Here is a 19,540-nt window from a genome sequence, read left to right on the forward strand (position 1 = left end):
CCTCCATTCCTCCATCCCTCCATCCTCTCTCGACTCTCTGCTTCCTGACTCATCATCCTTCCTCCTGATGTCGGACTTTACTTTCCCCGAATCCTCCGCCTCAGCAGTCTTTGGGGTTCAGCTTTGCATCGCTCCCCTCCTGCAGTTTACGAACCCCACCCACGATGCATGCCTGTAACCACGGCAACAGCAGAACCGTAGCAACCCCAGTCAACTTCCCCCCCATGGCAGAAATGGCCGACCCACTAGAGGCTTTTTTAATGTTTTAATGAGGCTCAAACAGGATGAGAGATGACAGAAGCGCTAATGAAGACAAAGCGCGTTGTAGAAAGCACAGAAGTCGTCATTTTTAATCATCGGAGCGGTTGTAACCACCATAGAGGATTAGTTCTCTCCATTGAGTCTGTCACTACCACACCAAGAGGCTCTCCAGTGTAAAATGAATTATATTTTCTATTTGTCAGGAGGCCCAAGCACACTGTACCAGCATGAAACCAATTTGATGAAAAGTGAAAAACTTACTGACCCACTTCTAACATCAGCAGCCAGCTGGATAAAGGCTACAATCCTCTCAAAGCAGGAAAAGAGGAATCAAATGTAAACTGTCATGTTTAATGAAAGAGGAGCTCAGCAGCCGTTTGTCTGATGGAGGAAAAAAAAAAAAGAATCAAAGAGTTGGAAACTGATTTTACTGCAGTTTGATCAGAATACCAAATAATTAAACAGAGAAATCTCACTAAATACTCATTTGATCCTCGTTTTTTCAGTAGATGTAATAGGTCCAAGTAGTTATATGGGAGTTTATGATTATCTTTACATAGTGCAGACCTGAGGTTATTACTGCAGAGAAGTAAAATCCACTTCACTGTATTGTGTCAGAGGTTTGTTTGACATTTAGTTGTAATGTTAGGATGACATTCAGCTTCCACACTCCAACTGTTGAATGCCACTCTTGCAGTATATTGCTAATGTTGGTAGGGGTGGGATTTTTTTTTTTTATGATTTTGAAATAGATTTTTTAATACCAGAATCAATATATTTGCTTGATTTGAGTCTATGTGGAGGTAGAAGGAAGTTACCGCTTTCATTGTTGTAGTCTGAGTAACGTGACGTCATATCCGTTCCGTATCCGTCAACCAAAACAAACCGCAGCGAGCTGAAATGAAAAAGCAGAAAGCATGGGCGTGGATACGACCTGCACCCTCACATGTTAAATCCAAAGTGGTAAATACTACACATCCAGTAAAGTATGGAAACACTTTGGGTTTCACACATTGACTGGAAAAGCAGAGCTAGACATCACGGCTAAAGCTGCATGCTAACTCTGTCACGGTGAGGAAACGTTATCGTATCGCGGTAACGTGCGGTAAAGCCGACCGTCACTCTCATCTCCGTGGTCAAATGGGCCGACGCTACAACTGTAGAGCACCCATACACTGACATTTATGTTAAATGCATTCAAACGGCCCCGATGGAGCTGACCATGGATGTATAAAGAGAACGACTACAGATTGGTTTTCACGTCTGCAGGTGTAGTAGTGACCTCACACTCCTCATCCTGCCAGTACAGCATCATCTGGCGGTGTGTTGTTTTCCATGAACTGCAGAGGGTCTCCAGTGTGACTCGAGCTCTGCCTCGGGGAGCTGAACCAGCTGCCTGTTGAGCCAGGCAGCGGCAGCAGCTGAGCAGCCTGCCAGCTCCCACAGGGTGGTCGGTTTGAATCCCTGCCCAGACGCACAGTCGACCTGCCAGGAAGTGGAGGCAGTTAGTATGCATGTGTGGACACATCGCTCTGCTTCACTACGTCTGCAGCCGCAGACTGTGAGAGATGTGAAGGAGCTGTCCAACATTTTATGGAATAAAAGGCAGAAAAGTTTGACTTAAATATACTGAGGACTCCGTTTGAGATGGTAGAAATACACCAAACTGTTTTAATGTTATATATATAAAATGGCTTAGGAGAAAAGGTCTTGTCTGGCTCATGTCATCATATGGGATAGATGGTAAATATAGGAAAGATTCCGGTGTTTACAAATGTGTGTTTCTATATTTGTCAATTAATTGATTTGCAATAATAAATAAATACATACATTTGCATAACGCAGCATTTTTGTCCACTCCCATGTTGATAACAGTATTAAATACTTGACAAATCTCCTTTTAAGGTACATTTTGAACAGATAAAAACGTGTGATTAATTTGCGATTAATCGTGATTAAATATTTTAATCGATTGACAGCTCTAATTTTAATCGAATAGTTGTTGCAGCCATACTAATAAACATTTACAATATATTAAAAATGGTTTCTCACGGCTGGAATTTAGTGCTGCTAGATCAGATTGACAGTTTCCAGCCCAATCACAACTTAAAACCCCCCCAATTCAATAAAAACAGCCCAAATCATAACAAAAACCAGTGTAAAACCATAGAACCAGTACATGCGCGATAGAAGACACATCATAAGCATACAAAGCTTTATATCTGTATCAGATAACCAAAAATAAAATGTTAGATAAACAGGCAACCAATCAGAGCAATCAGACAACCAGATACACAAATTAGTCAATGTCAATAACATCAAGGTAAGTAGGTCCTCCGTTATCCCGAAAGACGACTGAACTCAAATATTTCTTAAATTAAATGAGTTATTAATATGACTGAATGTGCCCAATGAAGTTGACTGAGTTTTGACAGCTTGTTTGGTTTTCACAATATTTTCAAAAACTCCACCAAATGTCGACAGAAGCCGCCCAAATTTCATCAACCAGTCCGACTTAATGGGCACAAACCGTCCCAATCTGGCAACACGGGCTGGATTTCTAAAAGAAAGACGCACTGCCAACACTTAAAATAAATTAAGATACAGTTTGCTGCAATGATTCCTGCACACAGGCAGTTGTTAGGCCCTTTACTTATATTTACCACTTGGACAACTTATCTTTAAAGTGCCACCGCAGCATCTCCACCACCTGCTAGTGTTTGATTATCAGCTGCATGTGCAGCAGACGCTCCATTGAAGTGGGTTTCACATTGGTTTGCACTGGTGGAAGTATCTGTCCCAGTTTAGGCCCAGTTGGCTCCATTTACTCTAATTGTACAGAAGCCAGTTTTGTTGTCACCGTGAGGAGACTTTGGGTGACATAATTAAACTTGACTTGTTTCAACTGCAGGGTGAAGAGATGCAAATAGGCCTTAAACACACACACACACACACACATACACATATACAGTACGTGCACAGCCTCGCTCTGCTTTACATCCAGACTTTGATCAGCTGAAGGACAATTTAGTGCAGAACGCGCTGCCAGATATGCAGAGTAACCGTGCTGAGGTATGCAAACTGCAAAGTGTCTCTTTCCTGCTTTAATGACGCTTTAAAGTGAATTTAGAGGTAAACTTTTTTATAAGATCGTCTGCCATTCGCTCGGCAGCCGAAGCTTTAAAGGGAACGCTCCGAACTCAGAAACAAAAGCTGGCAGGGACACACATTTGTTCCCAAACGTTGCACCGTTTTCATTCAGGCTGCGTTGCCAGGAAACAGCCTGGGTCCAAATGCATTACTCTTGTGGCCATACGTTCCACTATCAGCAAAGTTCAGTCTATTTTCTACGTGCAACGCCTTTATTAGACTCCACCGTTGCTTCCGAGGCGTCCTGAGAACACACTCGCGGTTCAATCAGGTGGAGGCGTGCCATATAAATGAGCACCAAACACACAGTTGTCTTTTGTCACACTTTGGGGGCAACACGGCTGGTTTCCCTGCGGCGTCTCTGATGAACAAGAGCTGCTTCGTCGGGTCGGCTCAGGACAGACGCTCTGCTGGTTTTGGCGTCATTAGATGGAGACCAAGTCGGTCCTCCAGGAGGAGCAGGACTCTTCTCTCTCCCTACTCAGAGGCTGGATTTAATTTGACTTTCTGTTTTTCATTGTCTCCACTATTGTTCCTTTTTGCAGTAATAATGTATAGTCAGTGCCTTTTGTGGCGTCTTGAATTGTTGTCACGCTAGCAGCTAGTGGCTCTAGGGATGAGAATGTCAATCTGTTTGTCGGTCTAGACTGGAATATCTCAGCCCGCTCACACGAAAGAGCGCCTTTCTTGATTTTTGGGATGGATGCCCGGAGCCAGGTGGATGAGTCCAACAAACACTTTCAACCAGGAGACCGCTGTTTTGTTTTGCAAGTTACGTTAGTGATGTTTGTGACGTGTTTTCCGTAGTTATGTACCATTGTTTTTTCAGGTATTTTTCTTAGTTTACATACTTTTAAGCCCAACCATGATGTTTTTTGTAAACCAAACTAAATAGAAAAATCCCATTGGCTTTTTGTCGAGGGAACCGGGGCGATGCTAACTTCCTGTTGGACTACAAAAATACATCACCCTGAGCTCTACTATGTGTTTAGTGCTAATTAGCAAATGTTTGCATGCTAACACTCTAAACTAAGATAGTAAACATATAACCTGTTAAACATTTATGAATAATCATCATTTTGCATCAGGTTTATACGCGAACAACGGTATTTTTCGCATCAGAATAAATACAAAACAAAACATTGCATTGTGGGATTGTTAGAGGAAAGGACTAAACTTATTAAATTCCATTTTGGGATTTTTGGAGGGCACTATATAGAGCAAAAGTTTCACATTCAGAAATGCAAATAAAATGACGGACAGTAAATATAATTCACTATATGCTAAGTAAGGAGTGGTTTCAAGTCATGTTCCTCTATGTTGACGATGAAAATGTATTCCTCTTTGTCAAAGCTCAACTTGTGAACCATTTTTCTTTTATTTGGACATTTGCTTCTTTAAACACACCACCAGAATCTGTCCACATGAGTTTATAAATCATTTCAGATTAAATAATAATACCTGACGGAGCATCACATCAATAATGTCTTCTGTGTCTTTCAGTGGTTTGGTGATCTGGTGACTCCGGTCTGGTGGGAGGACGTCTGGTTAAAAGAAGGTTTTGCTCATTTCTTCGAGTACGTCGGCACCGACTTCCTCTTCCCAAAGTGGAACATGGTGAGTAAAAAAAACTTTATTCATTTGAAACGAGGTATTCATTAATCATTCATCATTAATCTTTCTGTCAGGTTTTCAAATACCACTTTATTATATATTTCTTTAATTTATTTATATCAGATTTTTTTTATTGAAGACAAACAGGAAATAAACTTTCAGTTCAGCATGTTGAGGTGATTTCAGATATTCTGAAACCCCGTCTGCTCGCTCATGAAATTTAATTTTGTTTTGCCATCTGATGGTTTCAGGTGAGTCAGCCGGTCAGACATGAATTCAATTTTATTTCAGAGTAAATCATTTAAAAGTCTCCAGACACCAAATACAACACAGGTAGAAAAAAACCCAAATCTATTTTGTAAGAGACAAAAACAAACTGTGGATATGAAACCAAATCAGTTCAGAGTCTCTGTGGACTGGTTTTACTGGTGACGGTTGTGTTTTGGCAGAATATACAGTAATTCCCAGCGGAAGCTGCTGACAGAAGGTCTGAGGATTATCCAGAGTAACTGGGACACTTTGTGTGGATGCTTCGAGTAACTTTAACAAAACCCCATTCAGCAGCATTATACTGGAGCTGGTGGCAGAATAAAACAGAAAAGGTCTGCATTGTTAGATACGACTACAGGGAGGAGAGGAATACGGTTTTCTGACCATTTTAAACCAAATTTATTATTCTTTATTTTTCACATTGTCAGCAAATCCCAAGAGCAGACCAAAACCAACAATATGTTGGTCCGTCTCTCTCAATACTAAGCTCATTGGTTCCTACTGAAATCTTTAAAAACACATCAGTAATATCCTATAACAGCTGGTCACTAGGGCTGTGTATTTGGAGGAATATGGCGATACGTTACGTATCATGATACGGGGTTAACCATTCAATATATTGGGATTATTGCTGTCAAAGTGAACACAAATTTGTTTCAACGTCACTAATTTCTTTAACGCATTAACGTAACTTGTGATGTTTAGGTTGTAGCCGGCTCAAAATGGCCATGCCAGGTTTTTCCTCGCCAAAATTTAGTGTAAGTTTGGAGCGTTATTTAACCTCCTTAACCACAAGCTAGTATGACATGGCTGGTACCAATGGATTCTTTAGGTTTTCTACTTTCATACGATACCAGTATCTTTTCTCTAGCTTTAAAACTGAACCCGCCACAACCTCTGAAAAACAGAATAGCGGCTGAAAACTAAAGAATATCCTCAGACTTTAATGACAATATTGAATTATTATTTAATTTAGTGGATGAGCCAAAAACAGCTCCTCCTGTCTGGATGTTTTTCCATAAACTGCTCTCAGTTGACTTTCCAGAATATGTCATAATATATATTGAGATTTTTGACATTAAATGACAACATGGATGATTATATCTACTACCGGTTCACCAACCAAGGGTTAAACTGACTGCAAACACACTTTAAAAAATGTTAATGAAGCTTCTTTTCTCATTGGGTAAATGTCAATTTGTAAGAGAGGAGGAGGTGAATATCGATTGTTCTCTGCTCTCTTTAAAACATGAATATTTCATATTTTCGATTATGAAGTCGAAGTCTATTTGTTTCACATCAGTTATCTGTTGGTGGACGTTCACCTCTGACCTGCTGTCTCTCTGCCTCTTTATATTCAGCTCAGATTAACAGATATAATGCCGTCAGTGAGTGTTTTAGTGGTGGAATAACTAACTCAAAATCTTAAGGCGAGACACTACAGGCAAAAACATTGTTTGGTCAACTGGTTAATTTAGAGATTTTGGGTTATTTCGCTGTTATAACATGTCTTCTTTCAGACTAGTGGAAAGAAAACATCCAAAATACACATTTAGGTGTAGATTTCTCCTAAATTCACCAAAAGTTACCATTAGATAATGCCTCATTTGTATATTTAAAAATAACATTTCAGAAAACTTGTAATACAAAAAATAATTGTTTTAATGTCAGTAATCAAACTGGGAAGTTTCATGGTGATATCTATTAGTTACTTTTTTTTTTGTATTATTCACCTGTTGTGTCTTCAAAATGTATGACATTTAACAATCCGTATCTTTAAAATTAGTTTTTTCTCAGACTCTGAGCCCGAAATCTCCACTTCAGCAGCACTTACATCCACCAAACTTCCCAGTTTCATTCCTCTCTATATTCTGAAGGTCTTTACAGAGGGGTTTGTTCATATATCATTCATAGCCTGATTTATACAACATTTTATTCATAAAAACATAGAGGAAATTGATTTTTTTTTATGGCTGTTGGCAGTATTTTCTGATTTATGGAGTGATAAAAAGAGATATCCGAAATTCACTCTGTAAAAACCTTTGACTCTAATATGTTAACAAAATAAAACAAGACTTTTGAACCTGGTTTTATCCAATATTCAGATTTCTGTTCTGGAAATGTATGAAAATTAGCACATATTTAATAAGATAATGCCACATTTGCATATTTAAACATAACATTTCAAAAAAGGTGTAATATAAAAAAATAATTGTCTTGATGTGAGTAATCAACTGTGGAAGTTTCATGGTGATATCTATTAGTTACATTTGTTATCCTATTCACCTGTAGTGTCTTCAAAATGTATGAATTTTAAAATCCATATATTTAAAGGCCGCTTTCTCTAAATTAGTTTTTTCTCTGACTCTGAGCCAGAAATCTCCACTTCAGCAGCACTTATATCCACCAAACTTTCCAGTTTCATTCCTCTCTATATTCTGAAGGTTTTTACAGCTTTTTTCATGTTTCATATGATACCAGTATCTTCACTCTAGCTTTAAAACTGAGCCCGCTGCAGCCTAAAAATCACAAGTTGCTTTAAAATTTACGCATTATTACGGCGTTAACTTTGACAGCCCTAAAATAAATAGAAACTGTTTCCAATGATGAAATCCACCAAATCACACTTCAGGATTCTCTCACGAATTAGGCCAACTAGGCTGCTGCAGAAGTAAAGAAGATATCGTCCAATAAATCTGCTTTTTCCTGCTCCAAACTTATTATATCGGTTGATCTCTAGTAGAAAACACAAATAAGTATGAGTCCAGTTAATTTCCACCACTGAGGTAAAGTTGGGGTCAGTCCCTCATTACTGCTCTATTGTGTTCATACGAAACAGATATTACAGTTGTTGCTCACTATAGAAAAACACATTGTATTGGTAATTGGAAATTAAATAAAGATAATTAAATGTTGGACCACAGCGAAAAAGTCCCATTTTCATAATTTGTCTTTGACTTGTTTCTACAGCACTTGCAAAATAAACCTTTTTAACTTTTTAAAAAACACTCCTCTGTTGCACAAAACACTCACTGTGTGTTCATCCAGGTTTTCTCTCTCTATTCAGATGGGTATGAGCTGCTTGAAAAGGCCACTAATGTGCACATTCTCACCTCTCTTCAGGTGATCAGCTTGAATAGGAGCTATACAGCGATGAAAAGTTGGCTGTTAAGCTGCTTTAATGACTCGCCCAAACAAATGCAAACACAAACCGTTGTAAACAGAATTAAGGAAAGACCAAATGTGGTCTTTTATTGTGTTGTCTAATCCCACTGATGCTAAAGAAATGCATGAGTTGGGTCGAACCCGAGAGATCTTGAGGTCCTTTCACGCCCGTTTGGTACATTTTCAAATGAAGTCTGGTGTGTTTGCTTTGTTCAGACTGAACATTTTCTGCCTATCCTTCAGTATTTATGAGGTCTTGTTGCAGCCTTGACTAAAACCAATTATTTTTTCACACTCTCTTTGTGACCATCAGATATAATAAAAGGACCCATCAGGTCCAGTAAAGACTTCCTTTCACATTGGATTTTCCTCCTATGGCTCCATGCAGAGCTGAAGAAGCAATATGACAGTTAGACGAGAACAAAACTACAGGTGTGAAAGCAACCGACTGAAAACAGCTAAAAAACTGCTGGTTCTCAATGTTCTGCTAAAGACTCTTATTAGTTTGGTGTGCGGCACTTTCTTCTTCACAATTTAAATGTGTTACTTTTCCTATAATATGTGTACCATGTGTTGCTCTCTGGCTGTAAATATTGCAGCTGTCTCTTTATGTTAGTTTTGAATTGATGTGACTAGTACTCCACCTCTTAAATATGTGTTTTAAAGTCACAGTTATCTCACGTTAGCTCTGAGTTGTCTTTAAAATACCTAAATCCTGGTTCCCATACACATGAATGTCCGGCTCGAGATCTGCCGCCATAGTTTCCACCTCTGGTCTTTTTCAACGTGATCTCATCCTTATTCGTCATATTTTGCCACTTGGGCAGAAACCCCCAGCCTTGTTTTGGCGTAGTTTCTTGACGCAGAATGCTCACATGTAATTAACGTTGTGAAATGGTCACGGTTACCGTTATAACATGTGGTTTACGTTGTGAAACGGTGGCGGTTAGTTTTAGACAACAAAACTACTTGGCTAGGGTTAGAAAAGACATCATGGTTCGGCTGAAATAATAAGCGTGCTTGTAACGTCAGGTAAACTGCGGACATATGGGCGGATGGTTTTGCATTGGAGTTATGCCGGGTACACACAACACGAGAATCGTAATAAGATGGAGCTCAGAAATGGAGGACCAACTTGTTGATTAGTGTTTATTTAATGTGTCTCCATGACTTCATCCATCCATCCTTCGTGGATTTTCAGTACAAAGTAAAAACTAACATCTCTAATACTTCCTGCCCGTCGTCTGCCATGTTTGTTTACACTAAAGTCACGTTTGATTGCGAGAGGCGTAGGGGCCTACTACGTTGTAAAAGTGAAAGCGTTCTAACACATAAAACTGAATGAAGTGTTACATTTTGAAACAGTCTAATCGGCTGTTTTAGGTAACATAAATAAAAGAGAAACACATTTCTGAGAGGCGGGGATCTTTAAGGAGCGATATAATGCATCCTGATTGGCTCAGTGATTGATTGGTTGGTTGTAATACAGAAGCGTATTTCCTTCCTCGTCACGTTCTCATTTGCTTTTAATTTCCTCTGCCGTGCTCTCTTCCTCTCCCTGCAGCGCCGTGACTCGCTGTTGATGGAAACAGCCTTTTTTAAATAAAAACCTGTATAATAAATAAATTGCTTTATCAGGAACAGACCGCTTTATCATCGTTCTGCTGGTTATTGGGGAAACACTTTGTTTCAATTAAAGCGTCCAGCCGTGCAGAACCACAGTAACAGGGATTTAAAAATGCCATGTCGCTCAGAAGCAGACTGTGTGTGCGTGCGTGAGATAAGGTGTTTGGGTGTTACACATTCCTCTATTGGAAGTAAATCACAACGTACTTCTGCAGAAACAAAGCAGGAAGAAGTGTGTGTTTGTGTGTGTGCTGTAATTTAAAGTTCTGCAGCGTTCACGGTTTCTCAGAGAAGTTCTCGTTGAGTTGGTCTGTCGGGGGCGGGTGGAGGGGGGAGAGGAATGGGACTTTTTGAGCGAATTTGAGGAAGGATTAATTTCTAATTTTATTGTGTTTTGAGCTGACTCACTCTGTGCATCAAACCTGAGCAGAATAACATAAACCGGGTTTCACCTGCTACAGATCCGGGCTGAATATTATCTGCAGGAAAAGCACTTTTAGAGAAGGAGGAATCGGATATCGATCGGCGCCAGTGGAAGGAGGTGGAAGAGGTCAGGAGTCCTGACTTCCTCCTCCTCAAGAGACAGTTTTAACTTTCTTCTTATAAACAAACTGTACGTCCCAATAAGTTATGTAAAGTTTTATACAACAAAGAGAAACAAGAGGGTTGAAACTGAGCAGCAGACGGATCTTTAGCCCACTGGGTTAATCTTTCCTCAGAGGAAGGAGAATTCACTCAAACTATGAGGGATCATTTTATTAAATTCAACAAATTTGGAGATACATGGTTTTACAGCCCAGTCGCACAGTAGTTAAAGAAATAGTCAAGAAATCAAAAAATTTAATGTATTGATTCGTGTACTTAGACATTTTTTTTCAGAAGTCAAAGATAATTTATTTGTCACGTGACTTCCGTACTAAACTTACGCCACTTCCGTTCTTCTTTAAACCCAATCCGTGATCTTTTCCTAAACCTAACTAAGTAGTTTTGTTGCCTAAATCTAACCACGTTGATATATTCCTAACTAACTAAGTAGTTTTATTTTGAAAAAGACTGGAGTGGAAATTTGTAAGAATAAGCACGAAAAAGATGTTGTTGAAAGTCATGCTGTGTGTCACAAATAAAAGAGAAATTTGTGTTTATGTAAAGGGAATTTCCAAATGTATGTATATATTTATTATTGTAAATCAATTTACACCACAAAACAATGACAGATATTGTCCAGAAACCCTCACAGGTACTGCATTTAGCATAAAATATATGCTCAAATCATAACATGGCAAACTGCAGCCCAACAGGCAACAACAGCTGTCAGTGTGTCAGTGTGCTGACTTGACTATGACTTGCCCCAAAATGCATGTGATTATCATAAAGTGGGCATGTCTGTAAAGGGGAGACTTGTTGATACCCATAGAACCCATTTTTATTCACATATCTTGAGGTCAGAGGTCAAGGGACCCCTTTGAAAATGGCCATGACAATTTTTCAACGCCAAAATGTAGCGTAAGTTTGGAGCGTTATTTAACCTCCTTCATGACACGCTAGTGTGACATGGTTGGTACCAATGGATTCTTTAGGTTTTCTAGTTTCATATGATACCAGTATCTTCACTCTAGCTTTAAACTGAGCCACTACATCCTAAAAATCGCAAGTTGTGTTAATGTGTTAAAGAAATTAGTGGCGTTAGAATGAATGTGCATGAATGCGTTATTAATGCCTTATATTTTACAGCCCTAATAAACACTATAAACTATGAAAACTATAAAATTATCTGAGTATGTATTATTTATTTTCTTGTTTTCCTGTGATTTGGGACAATAACGAAAAATAAAAGAACATCTGCAGCCTCCTCCTTTAAACAGTTTTCAGTGATTTGCAACGTTGCCCACGATGTTGTGATCAAACCCGTCTCTCTGGAGGAAAAGGAAGCAACATAAAACCTGATGGATTTTGGTAAATAAAGTTATTTATTGCAGGATTGATCGCTCCGTAACTTAACTTTACAAATAACAATAAAGTAGGTGAACAAAGGGGAAAAGGCCTGTGGGGGGTTGATAAAGCTATAAAATAAATGAAACCAAAAGGGAACTCCTTACAGAGAGTTTTTAAAGGTTGTACTGGCTCTAAACAGACGTAACACTTTATAGTAACAATCATTTATAAATGGTTAATTAAACTAAGTTAATAGTTAGTCTAGTTTATAATCTGAGGCCATAACAACTGACAAAGATATATACTTCAATGTAAACGGCGTCACAGCTTCATGAAAGTGTGACAGATATCTCCTGTGTCATGTTATGCATCATAAAGCGTAGCGTGAATCATCAGTATTGGTGCAGTGACAGCTCTCAGTTTAATAAACTGTTGACCTAAACTGTGGCAACACCTGCCAGGCAATGAATTCAGAGAGCCGTCTGTCATCCAGACAAGTTGAAGTAAAAGAGGAGGAGGAGGAGGAGAGGAGGAGTGACAGGGTGGAAGTGATGGAGGATGGAGGGGCGGAGACGTTTAAAAGTTCAGCAGCTGCTCCTGAACGCAGCTCCGACCCTCCATCTGTGTGTGTGTGTATGTTAGTGTTTACACTGACTGTTGGCCCATTAGCCGTCCTCCACATGTGGGTCCATCTGGTTCATAATGGCCTCATGGACCAGATGGACCCCCCAACTCCCTCTCCAGGTGACTTAAAGTCTCTGTTAATTAGAGCTGATGTCTCATTTAGTCTCATTTAGCCTCATTCGTACCTTTTTATTTTTCTTTCTCACAGAGTAATTTTGGTTTCATCCAAATGTGCCATTTCACTAATGGACTAACTAATTGACTAATTATGTAATTTGTGGTGGTGTCCCCTGATTCAGCCTGTTTACCTCTGTGTGTGTGTGTGTCTGTGTGTGTTACCGTTGACTCTAAAATGAAAGCAGTAGTCTGTCTTTACCTAGGAGTTAAACCTAGGACATACTTTCCACATTGTTCCCATAGACTGTATATAAGAAGTATGGTTGTTAATCGATTAAGATATTTAATCACAAATAAATACACATTTTTATCTGTTCAAAATGTACCTTAAAGGGAGATTTAGCATAAAAAATATGCTCAAATTGTAACATGTTAATGGATTTCCAATTTCCAATGGATTTGCATCTGTTTGGGCGAGTCTTTAAAGCAATTCAGAAGCCACTTGATGGACACATTTTCACCTCTCACTCCGCCTATTCAAGCTGATCACCTGAAGCAAGCAGCTGATAACCATTTGAATAGAGAGACAACCTGGACGAACACAAAATGAGCGCTGATTTGTAAAAGAAAAAAAAGACCCCACAGAGGAATGTTCTTTTAGAAAGTACAGTTTATTTTGCAAGCACAGTATAAAACAAGATGAAACAATACATGAATGTGTGTGTAAATTGTTGGACTCAATTTCCGCTAGGCCCTCCTTTGTTCTTCACAATCAGTCTCTGTACTTCTGACAAGCCTGTAATAACTTCATTACAGAACTTTTGGGTCAGTTTTGTGTCCCAAAAGACCTCTATAGCTCGGACAATTCCGTGTCTCGTGCGAGGCTTTACCTCCTTTCGGATGAAGTCTTTCATTGATTGCCAAACAAGCTTGACCGGGTTCAAATCCGGCGACTGTGGCGGAGTCCTCACCCAGTTGATCCCCTCAGACGCGATGCACGTTGCGGCGGCGGTATGCCTCGGATCGTTGTCCTGGAAGAAGCGATGATGCGACCCAAAATCTTCCCTGATGTATGGTGCTGCTATGTCTTTGATGATGGCGTTCTCAAAATAGTGTCTGTCCATGCTTCCCTCGAAGATGACCAAAGGACCTGGGCCGCGTCGTGATATCAGCCCCCAGACGTGGATCTTATAGGAATGTTTGGGCTGTGGTCTGTAGACAAATTGGCCCTTTCTGCTGGCACAAAACCTGGAGTGCTCCAGTGTTACCGTCGTTACATCCGTGAACAATACGTCGTGCCACGTCTCTCCAGACTCGAGCCACTGAAGAGCCTGCTTTAGCCGAGCCTCTTTGTTGAGCTCTTTTGTGATCGGGCAGAAGACGGTCTTTCCAGATTTCCACCCGAGGTTCCTGCGGGCGCGGCGTACGCTGGTCAGGCTCAGTTGAACGCCGAAATCTGCTTCAATTTTCTGCTGCAAAGCCTGGGCCTTCATCTTATTGCTGCTCTTTGTCACCTCATCAATGGCAGTCAGGATATCACTATGAAAGTCAGAAAAAAGACATTAGACTGAAGCTAAAAGTGAGTCGTGACGCTCAAAATGTGGGCCAGAAACGGACTAAAATTGTACAGTGTATGTCCAGCTTAATGAACACATTTCATACACAAATTAAAACTTGGCCGCTGTTTCAGAGATTGTCAAAGCTCCACTGTGGTTGTAATCGTTCATTTAATTTGGTTACTTACTTGTGCAGTTTCCTCGGACATGAGCGGCGCGGTTGTCTCTCTTTGAAGTGATATCGCACCGTTCTCAGCGACACTTTAATGCCCAGGCTTTCAAAATGTTGCTGGATCTCGTGTGCTGATTTCCCACCGGACCGCATGAGACGAATCTGTTGGGAATGCTCTCTGTTGATGTGCGTCATTTCGGCTGTCTGTGGCGATGTCCACAGCTTGTGATTGTAGGGGCTGGTTTGTGCACACTTATTGTAGAGAGCACTCAAAGTGGGCGTGCTCCAATGAGCTTTTGCGATTGGCTGAAGTATGCCACAAGTGGTCTGACCAATAAGATTCAAGCCTGTTTACCCCACCAGCAGCTGACCGCCAGTCCTTCCCGCCCCCTTCTGTTGTGTTACTCTAACTTATAATACAAAATTACATTCCCAACTGCATTATCAATTAGGTTTCAAGGGGAAATATGTTTTCTCCTGGATTATGGTCACACTTTTAAACAGTTTTAAACACGTGGTTAACATCAGAAATTGAAACAAAACAAAAAAACACCATAGCACTACTTTGTGAGGTTCAGTAGAAAAAAAAAACCTTCATAGTTTGTCTTAAAATTCCTACTAAATTGAAACAAAACAATAACAATGCAAAAAAAACCTACTTATTTAGGTTTAGTAACAAACATCATGGATTGGCTTAAAATTACTACAAAATTGAAACAAAACACAATAAAAATGCAATAAAACTACTTGGTTAGGTTTAATAAAAAGACTTCATGGTTTGGCTCAAAATTACTACGCAATTGAAACGAAGCACATAAAAACACAACAAAACTAGTTGGCCATGTTTGGGCAACAAAACTTCTTCTTCAGGTTTAATAAAAAAACATTATCATTAAAATAGATTTAAATTGACTTTTAGTTTCACACAGGACACGAACGAAAGTCCAAATACGTCAAAAACAAATGCAATCCACAAAAAAATATGTTACCCTCGAAACGTAATTCAAAATGCAGTTAAGTAAAAATATAAAGTTTAGGAGACAGGGCTGCCTGAGAAGCTGCAGACTTAATTTCATAACCATTCATTTTCATTTCACAAGTTTTTTTTGCCTCTAAAATGAAGTGACTTTCTTATAAATATAAATGAAAATGCACACCATTAAAAAGCCTTTTTTTACGGCTCACAGTGTTGGCATGGTGAACTGCCCTTCTGTGCTTATTTTGTGTAATGAATGAGGTATATCAACATAAAGTAAAAAGGAAAATGAAGTGCTGTGTATGGACTCTAAAGGCTCCACACAGAATTTGTACTCAGTGTTACAAAGGCCCTTTCACTCAGTGCGGTCTAGATAGCGTGGGCTCGGGGACCTATAACGATGACACACCAACGGCCCATTAAGTGCAAACAAAAAGACACAGTCTAATGCTAATGATGTGTTCTGGGCTCAGTAAGTAGGCGACTACGAGAGAGCTCAGTTGTGCAGTAGGCTCTACAAAACACTCATTTTTTATGTAAAACACGGTACACTGTGTCACAACCCTGTCTTTTAGAATCACTTACACAAAAGTTCACAATATAAAGCAGCACACATAATTATTAAATATCTGTGGATGTTGTTGACCAGAGGGAGAGAAGAGGCTGCACAGGTGAAAGGATGCAAGAAATAACAAATTAAGATTTAATAAGCAGTGTGTCTTGTCTTTCTCTAACGACCATAACCCGTAAAAGGTTATCTCCCTCCTTCTCTGGATATCACACTACAGCCCAAACATTGTTAGCATTGGCTTGTACACGACTATTAAACGTATCAACACACACTGCAGATTAGATTGTTATGGCTAACAACGACCGGAAATTATATCCCTAAAATGGACTCTAATCTTCTCTATTATCACCTCTTGATTGCTTGATTGAGCTACTGTAGACACATTACACCAATTTTGTCACATTCATATAAAAATCACTGGTTATTGTGTTGCTGTAAGTACTGCACAAAAAAAAGGAAAGCATCTAAAGTATGTCTTACCTGCCAATATAACCAACAGTCATTCACTAAATTCATGAGAAAATATGTTTTATTGATGTTAAACATGTTTTTTTTTTAATGTTACAAATACAGTAACCACACTATATTTCTTCTCCCGGGAGAAACTCCCCAGACTCCCTTAAAAAAGTTTTTATAGTTGTTGAGTTAAGGGGGAACTTAGGAAACTTTGTGGAACACTGTTTACCACAAATTATTAATTATTTGTGTCTTCTTGAAAATTCGGCATTAAATGTAATACATCAAGTTATTTCTTTCCTGTGTAAAGGAAAATTGTGTTTTCTGAATTCTTTATGGGCTGGAAGAGTCAATAGCATTTCCATTCAGTGTTGTTTTTCCCATCCATTCAAAGATGCACTTCATGGTTTATTCCATAGATCAGCATTGACTAAATATCTTGTAAACAAGCTTAGTAATAGTGTTTGATTTCAATTAAAACCTGATTTCCTTTTAGTTTAGAGGGTATGATTTTAATTTTGTGTCATATTTATTTTGTATAATTATCTACCCAAGATCTTCCTCATTGCCAGTGGTTTGGTTTATTTTGAGAAAAGAAAAAACAAGTTGGGATTGAGCCACTGTAGACACATTACACCAATGTGTCACATTCAAATAAAAATCACTGTGTATTGTGTTATTTGCTGTAATTACCAAACAAAAAAAGGAAAGCAGGGGAACAATCTAAAGTACGTTTTACTTGCCAAGATAAGCAGCACACTATCAGTTTCACCATTCCACCATTGAACTGAACTGAATCCATGAAAGAAGGCATAAACATGTTGTTTTTATTTTACAAATACAGTAACCACACTTCTTTTCCAGAAAATAAACATTGTAAACATGAGTTTATGGTCTCAATCGCTAGTTTCAAGTCTTCTTCAATACAGCATGATGTTCATTTAGTAAATTATGGTCCCATTTAGAGTCAGATAGACCATAAAGCAGGAGATGCTTTAGGGCGTGGTTACCTTGTAATTGTCAGGTCGCTACCACAGCGTTGTCCAGTCTGGGAGTTGTCCGTGTTTTCATCTTACTTTAACTTTAACCCTTTCACATTGTGTTTTCAGATCATCAAAGTTGGTTATAACATTTTGGTCGCCTAAAAATATCTTATTCAGCGTTTGGTTGCACTTGATTCCACCCTCTTGTGTCACTTCTGGTTGCAAAAAAACCAAGATGGTGAGGGCCAAAAACCAAGATGGCGATTCCCAAAACCAAGATGGTGACGTCCAAAACCCAACAAGGTTATGGCCAGATGCTGACTGTAGTCTGACTGTAATTAAGTCAGTCCACAAACCAATGGGTGACATCATGGTGACTACGTCCACTTCTTATATACAGTCTATGGGGCAAACTTGAAGTAAAATGGTGACACTATTAGACCGGCCCCTCTCCACACTTTCTGCTTCTATTCTTAAATCCAGACTAATTTAAACTATATTGTTTAACAAGATCAATATTTCATGAAAGTCAACACTGACAGAGCCACATCTGCCTGCCAAGAAGTAGCCTGATCCCAGCAGACACTGTACAGTCTAAATCTTTTTGTTGAATCTAATGTTCATTAAAAATGTCAAGAAACTTTTGTTTAACTAGATGTAGATTCATTAAAACCAAATCTACTTAATAAACAATTTAAATCCATGAATTACACAGAGCCACCTTGGACCAAGACTTAGCCAGATCCCTGCAGATACTGTTAATTCAACAAAAAAAAAAGTTCCTGTTCATTCACTTCATTAACGTCTAAAACTTAATAAGCCAACAATTCTATTGCTTAACAGGATGGAGGTTCATTAAAACCAAATCTCCATAGTAAACACTGTAATCCATGAATTAGACAGAGCCGCACTACTCCGGATTTAACCTGCTCCCAGGGGTAATTTAGACAGAGCTCGTTACAGCTCAACATGTTTGCCGATGTCTATTAAAACCTTGAAACCAAGAGAGCAGAGGAGGAGGAGGAGAAGAAGAGAGGTGACAGGGAAAGGAATAATGAGAGGAAACAAAGAGAGGAAAGACCAACAACAACAAGAAAGGAAATGAGTGTAGGAAATAAGTAGATGAGAGGAAGTAGTAGTAGAAGAAAATGACAAGATGAAAGAAGAGGAAATAAGCCCAGAAACTAGTGGATGAAGATTGGAAACAAGTAGATAAACACAAATTACAATAAACAAAGATTAACCGGATTAATTACACAACTAAACCTCTGTTTACTCAACCAACTGTTCCACTACATGACAGTTTGTTGACCAACCAACTGATTGTTTTGCCAAAAATACTGGATTATTTAACTGGAGTCTGGCGAAAGCTGAGCTGGGAGAAAACCAAAGCAAACCCCCAGATGCCAAAAAAACGTGGGGATCACACACGAACATTGTGGGAACAAATATTTGAGTCTCATATTTTTAGGGTTAAGTCGTGTTTTTATTGAAAGCTGAGCTGGAAAAAAAACAAGACAAAACAAACCCGACATTCCAAAAATCATTTTGCAGAGTATTAATCACATCGTGGGGATCACACGCCAACATTGCGAGGACTCACCTCCCGTATATGGACAGATATTTGAGTCCCCTATTTTTAGGGTTAAGGCGTGTTTTGATTGAAAGCTGAGCGGGAAGAAAACCAAAGCAAACTCCAGAAATCACTGGAGAATATTAATCACATTGTGGGGACTATTATCTGTTCACACACCAGCATTGCGGGGACTATTATGTGTTCACACACCAACATTGCGGTGACTATTATGTGTTCACACACCAACGTTGCGGGGACTATTATCTGTTCACACACCAGCATTGTGGGGACTATTACCTGTTCACACACCAGCATTGTGGGGACTATTATGTGTTCACACACCAGGATTGTGGGGACTATTATCTGTTCACACACCAGCATTGTGGGGACTACTATGTGTTCACACACCAGCATTGTGGGGACTATTATCTGTTCATACACCAACATTGTGGGGACTATTACCTGTTCACACACCAATGTCGCCAACATCA

General features: G+C 39.2%; 2 protein-coding genes across 2 annotated transcripts in view; one reads left to right on the plus strand and one right to left on the minus strand.

Moving 5' to 3' along the window:
* The window catches only part of LOC141762066 (thyrotropin-releasing hormone-degrading ectoenzyme-like), a 151,559-nt gene that overhangs the window by 96,137 nt on the left and 35,882 nt on the right, over positions 1–19,540 (plus strand). The window contains exon 6 of the mRNA XM_074625906.1: positions 4,915–5,028. Coding sequence (XP_074482007.1) covers positions 4,915–5,028 — 114 coding nt within the window. The remainder of the gene's footprint in view (positions 1–4,914; positions 5,029–19,540) is intronic.
* LOC141762057 (transposable element Tcb1 transposase) lies at positions 13,441–14,991 on the minus strand. Its single transcript, XM_074625877.1, has 2 exons — positions 14,504–14,991; positions 13,441–14,298 (listed from the first exon to the last, which is right to left on the minus strand). The coding sequence occupies exons 1-2, from the start codon at positions 14,680–14,682 to the stop codon at positions 13,497–13,499; spliced, it is 981 nt and encodes a 326-aa protein (XP_074481978.1). The 5' UTR covers positions 14,683–14,991; the 3' UTR covers positions 13,441–13,496.

Source organism: Sebastes fasciatus, chromosome 23 (assembly GCF_043250625.1).
Source record: "Sebastes fasciatus isolate fSebFas1 chromosome 23, fSebFas1.pri, whole genome shotgun sequence".
Lineage (NCBI taxonomy): Eukaryota > Metazoa > Chordata > Actinopteri > Perciformes > Sebastidae > Sebastes > Sebastes fasciatus.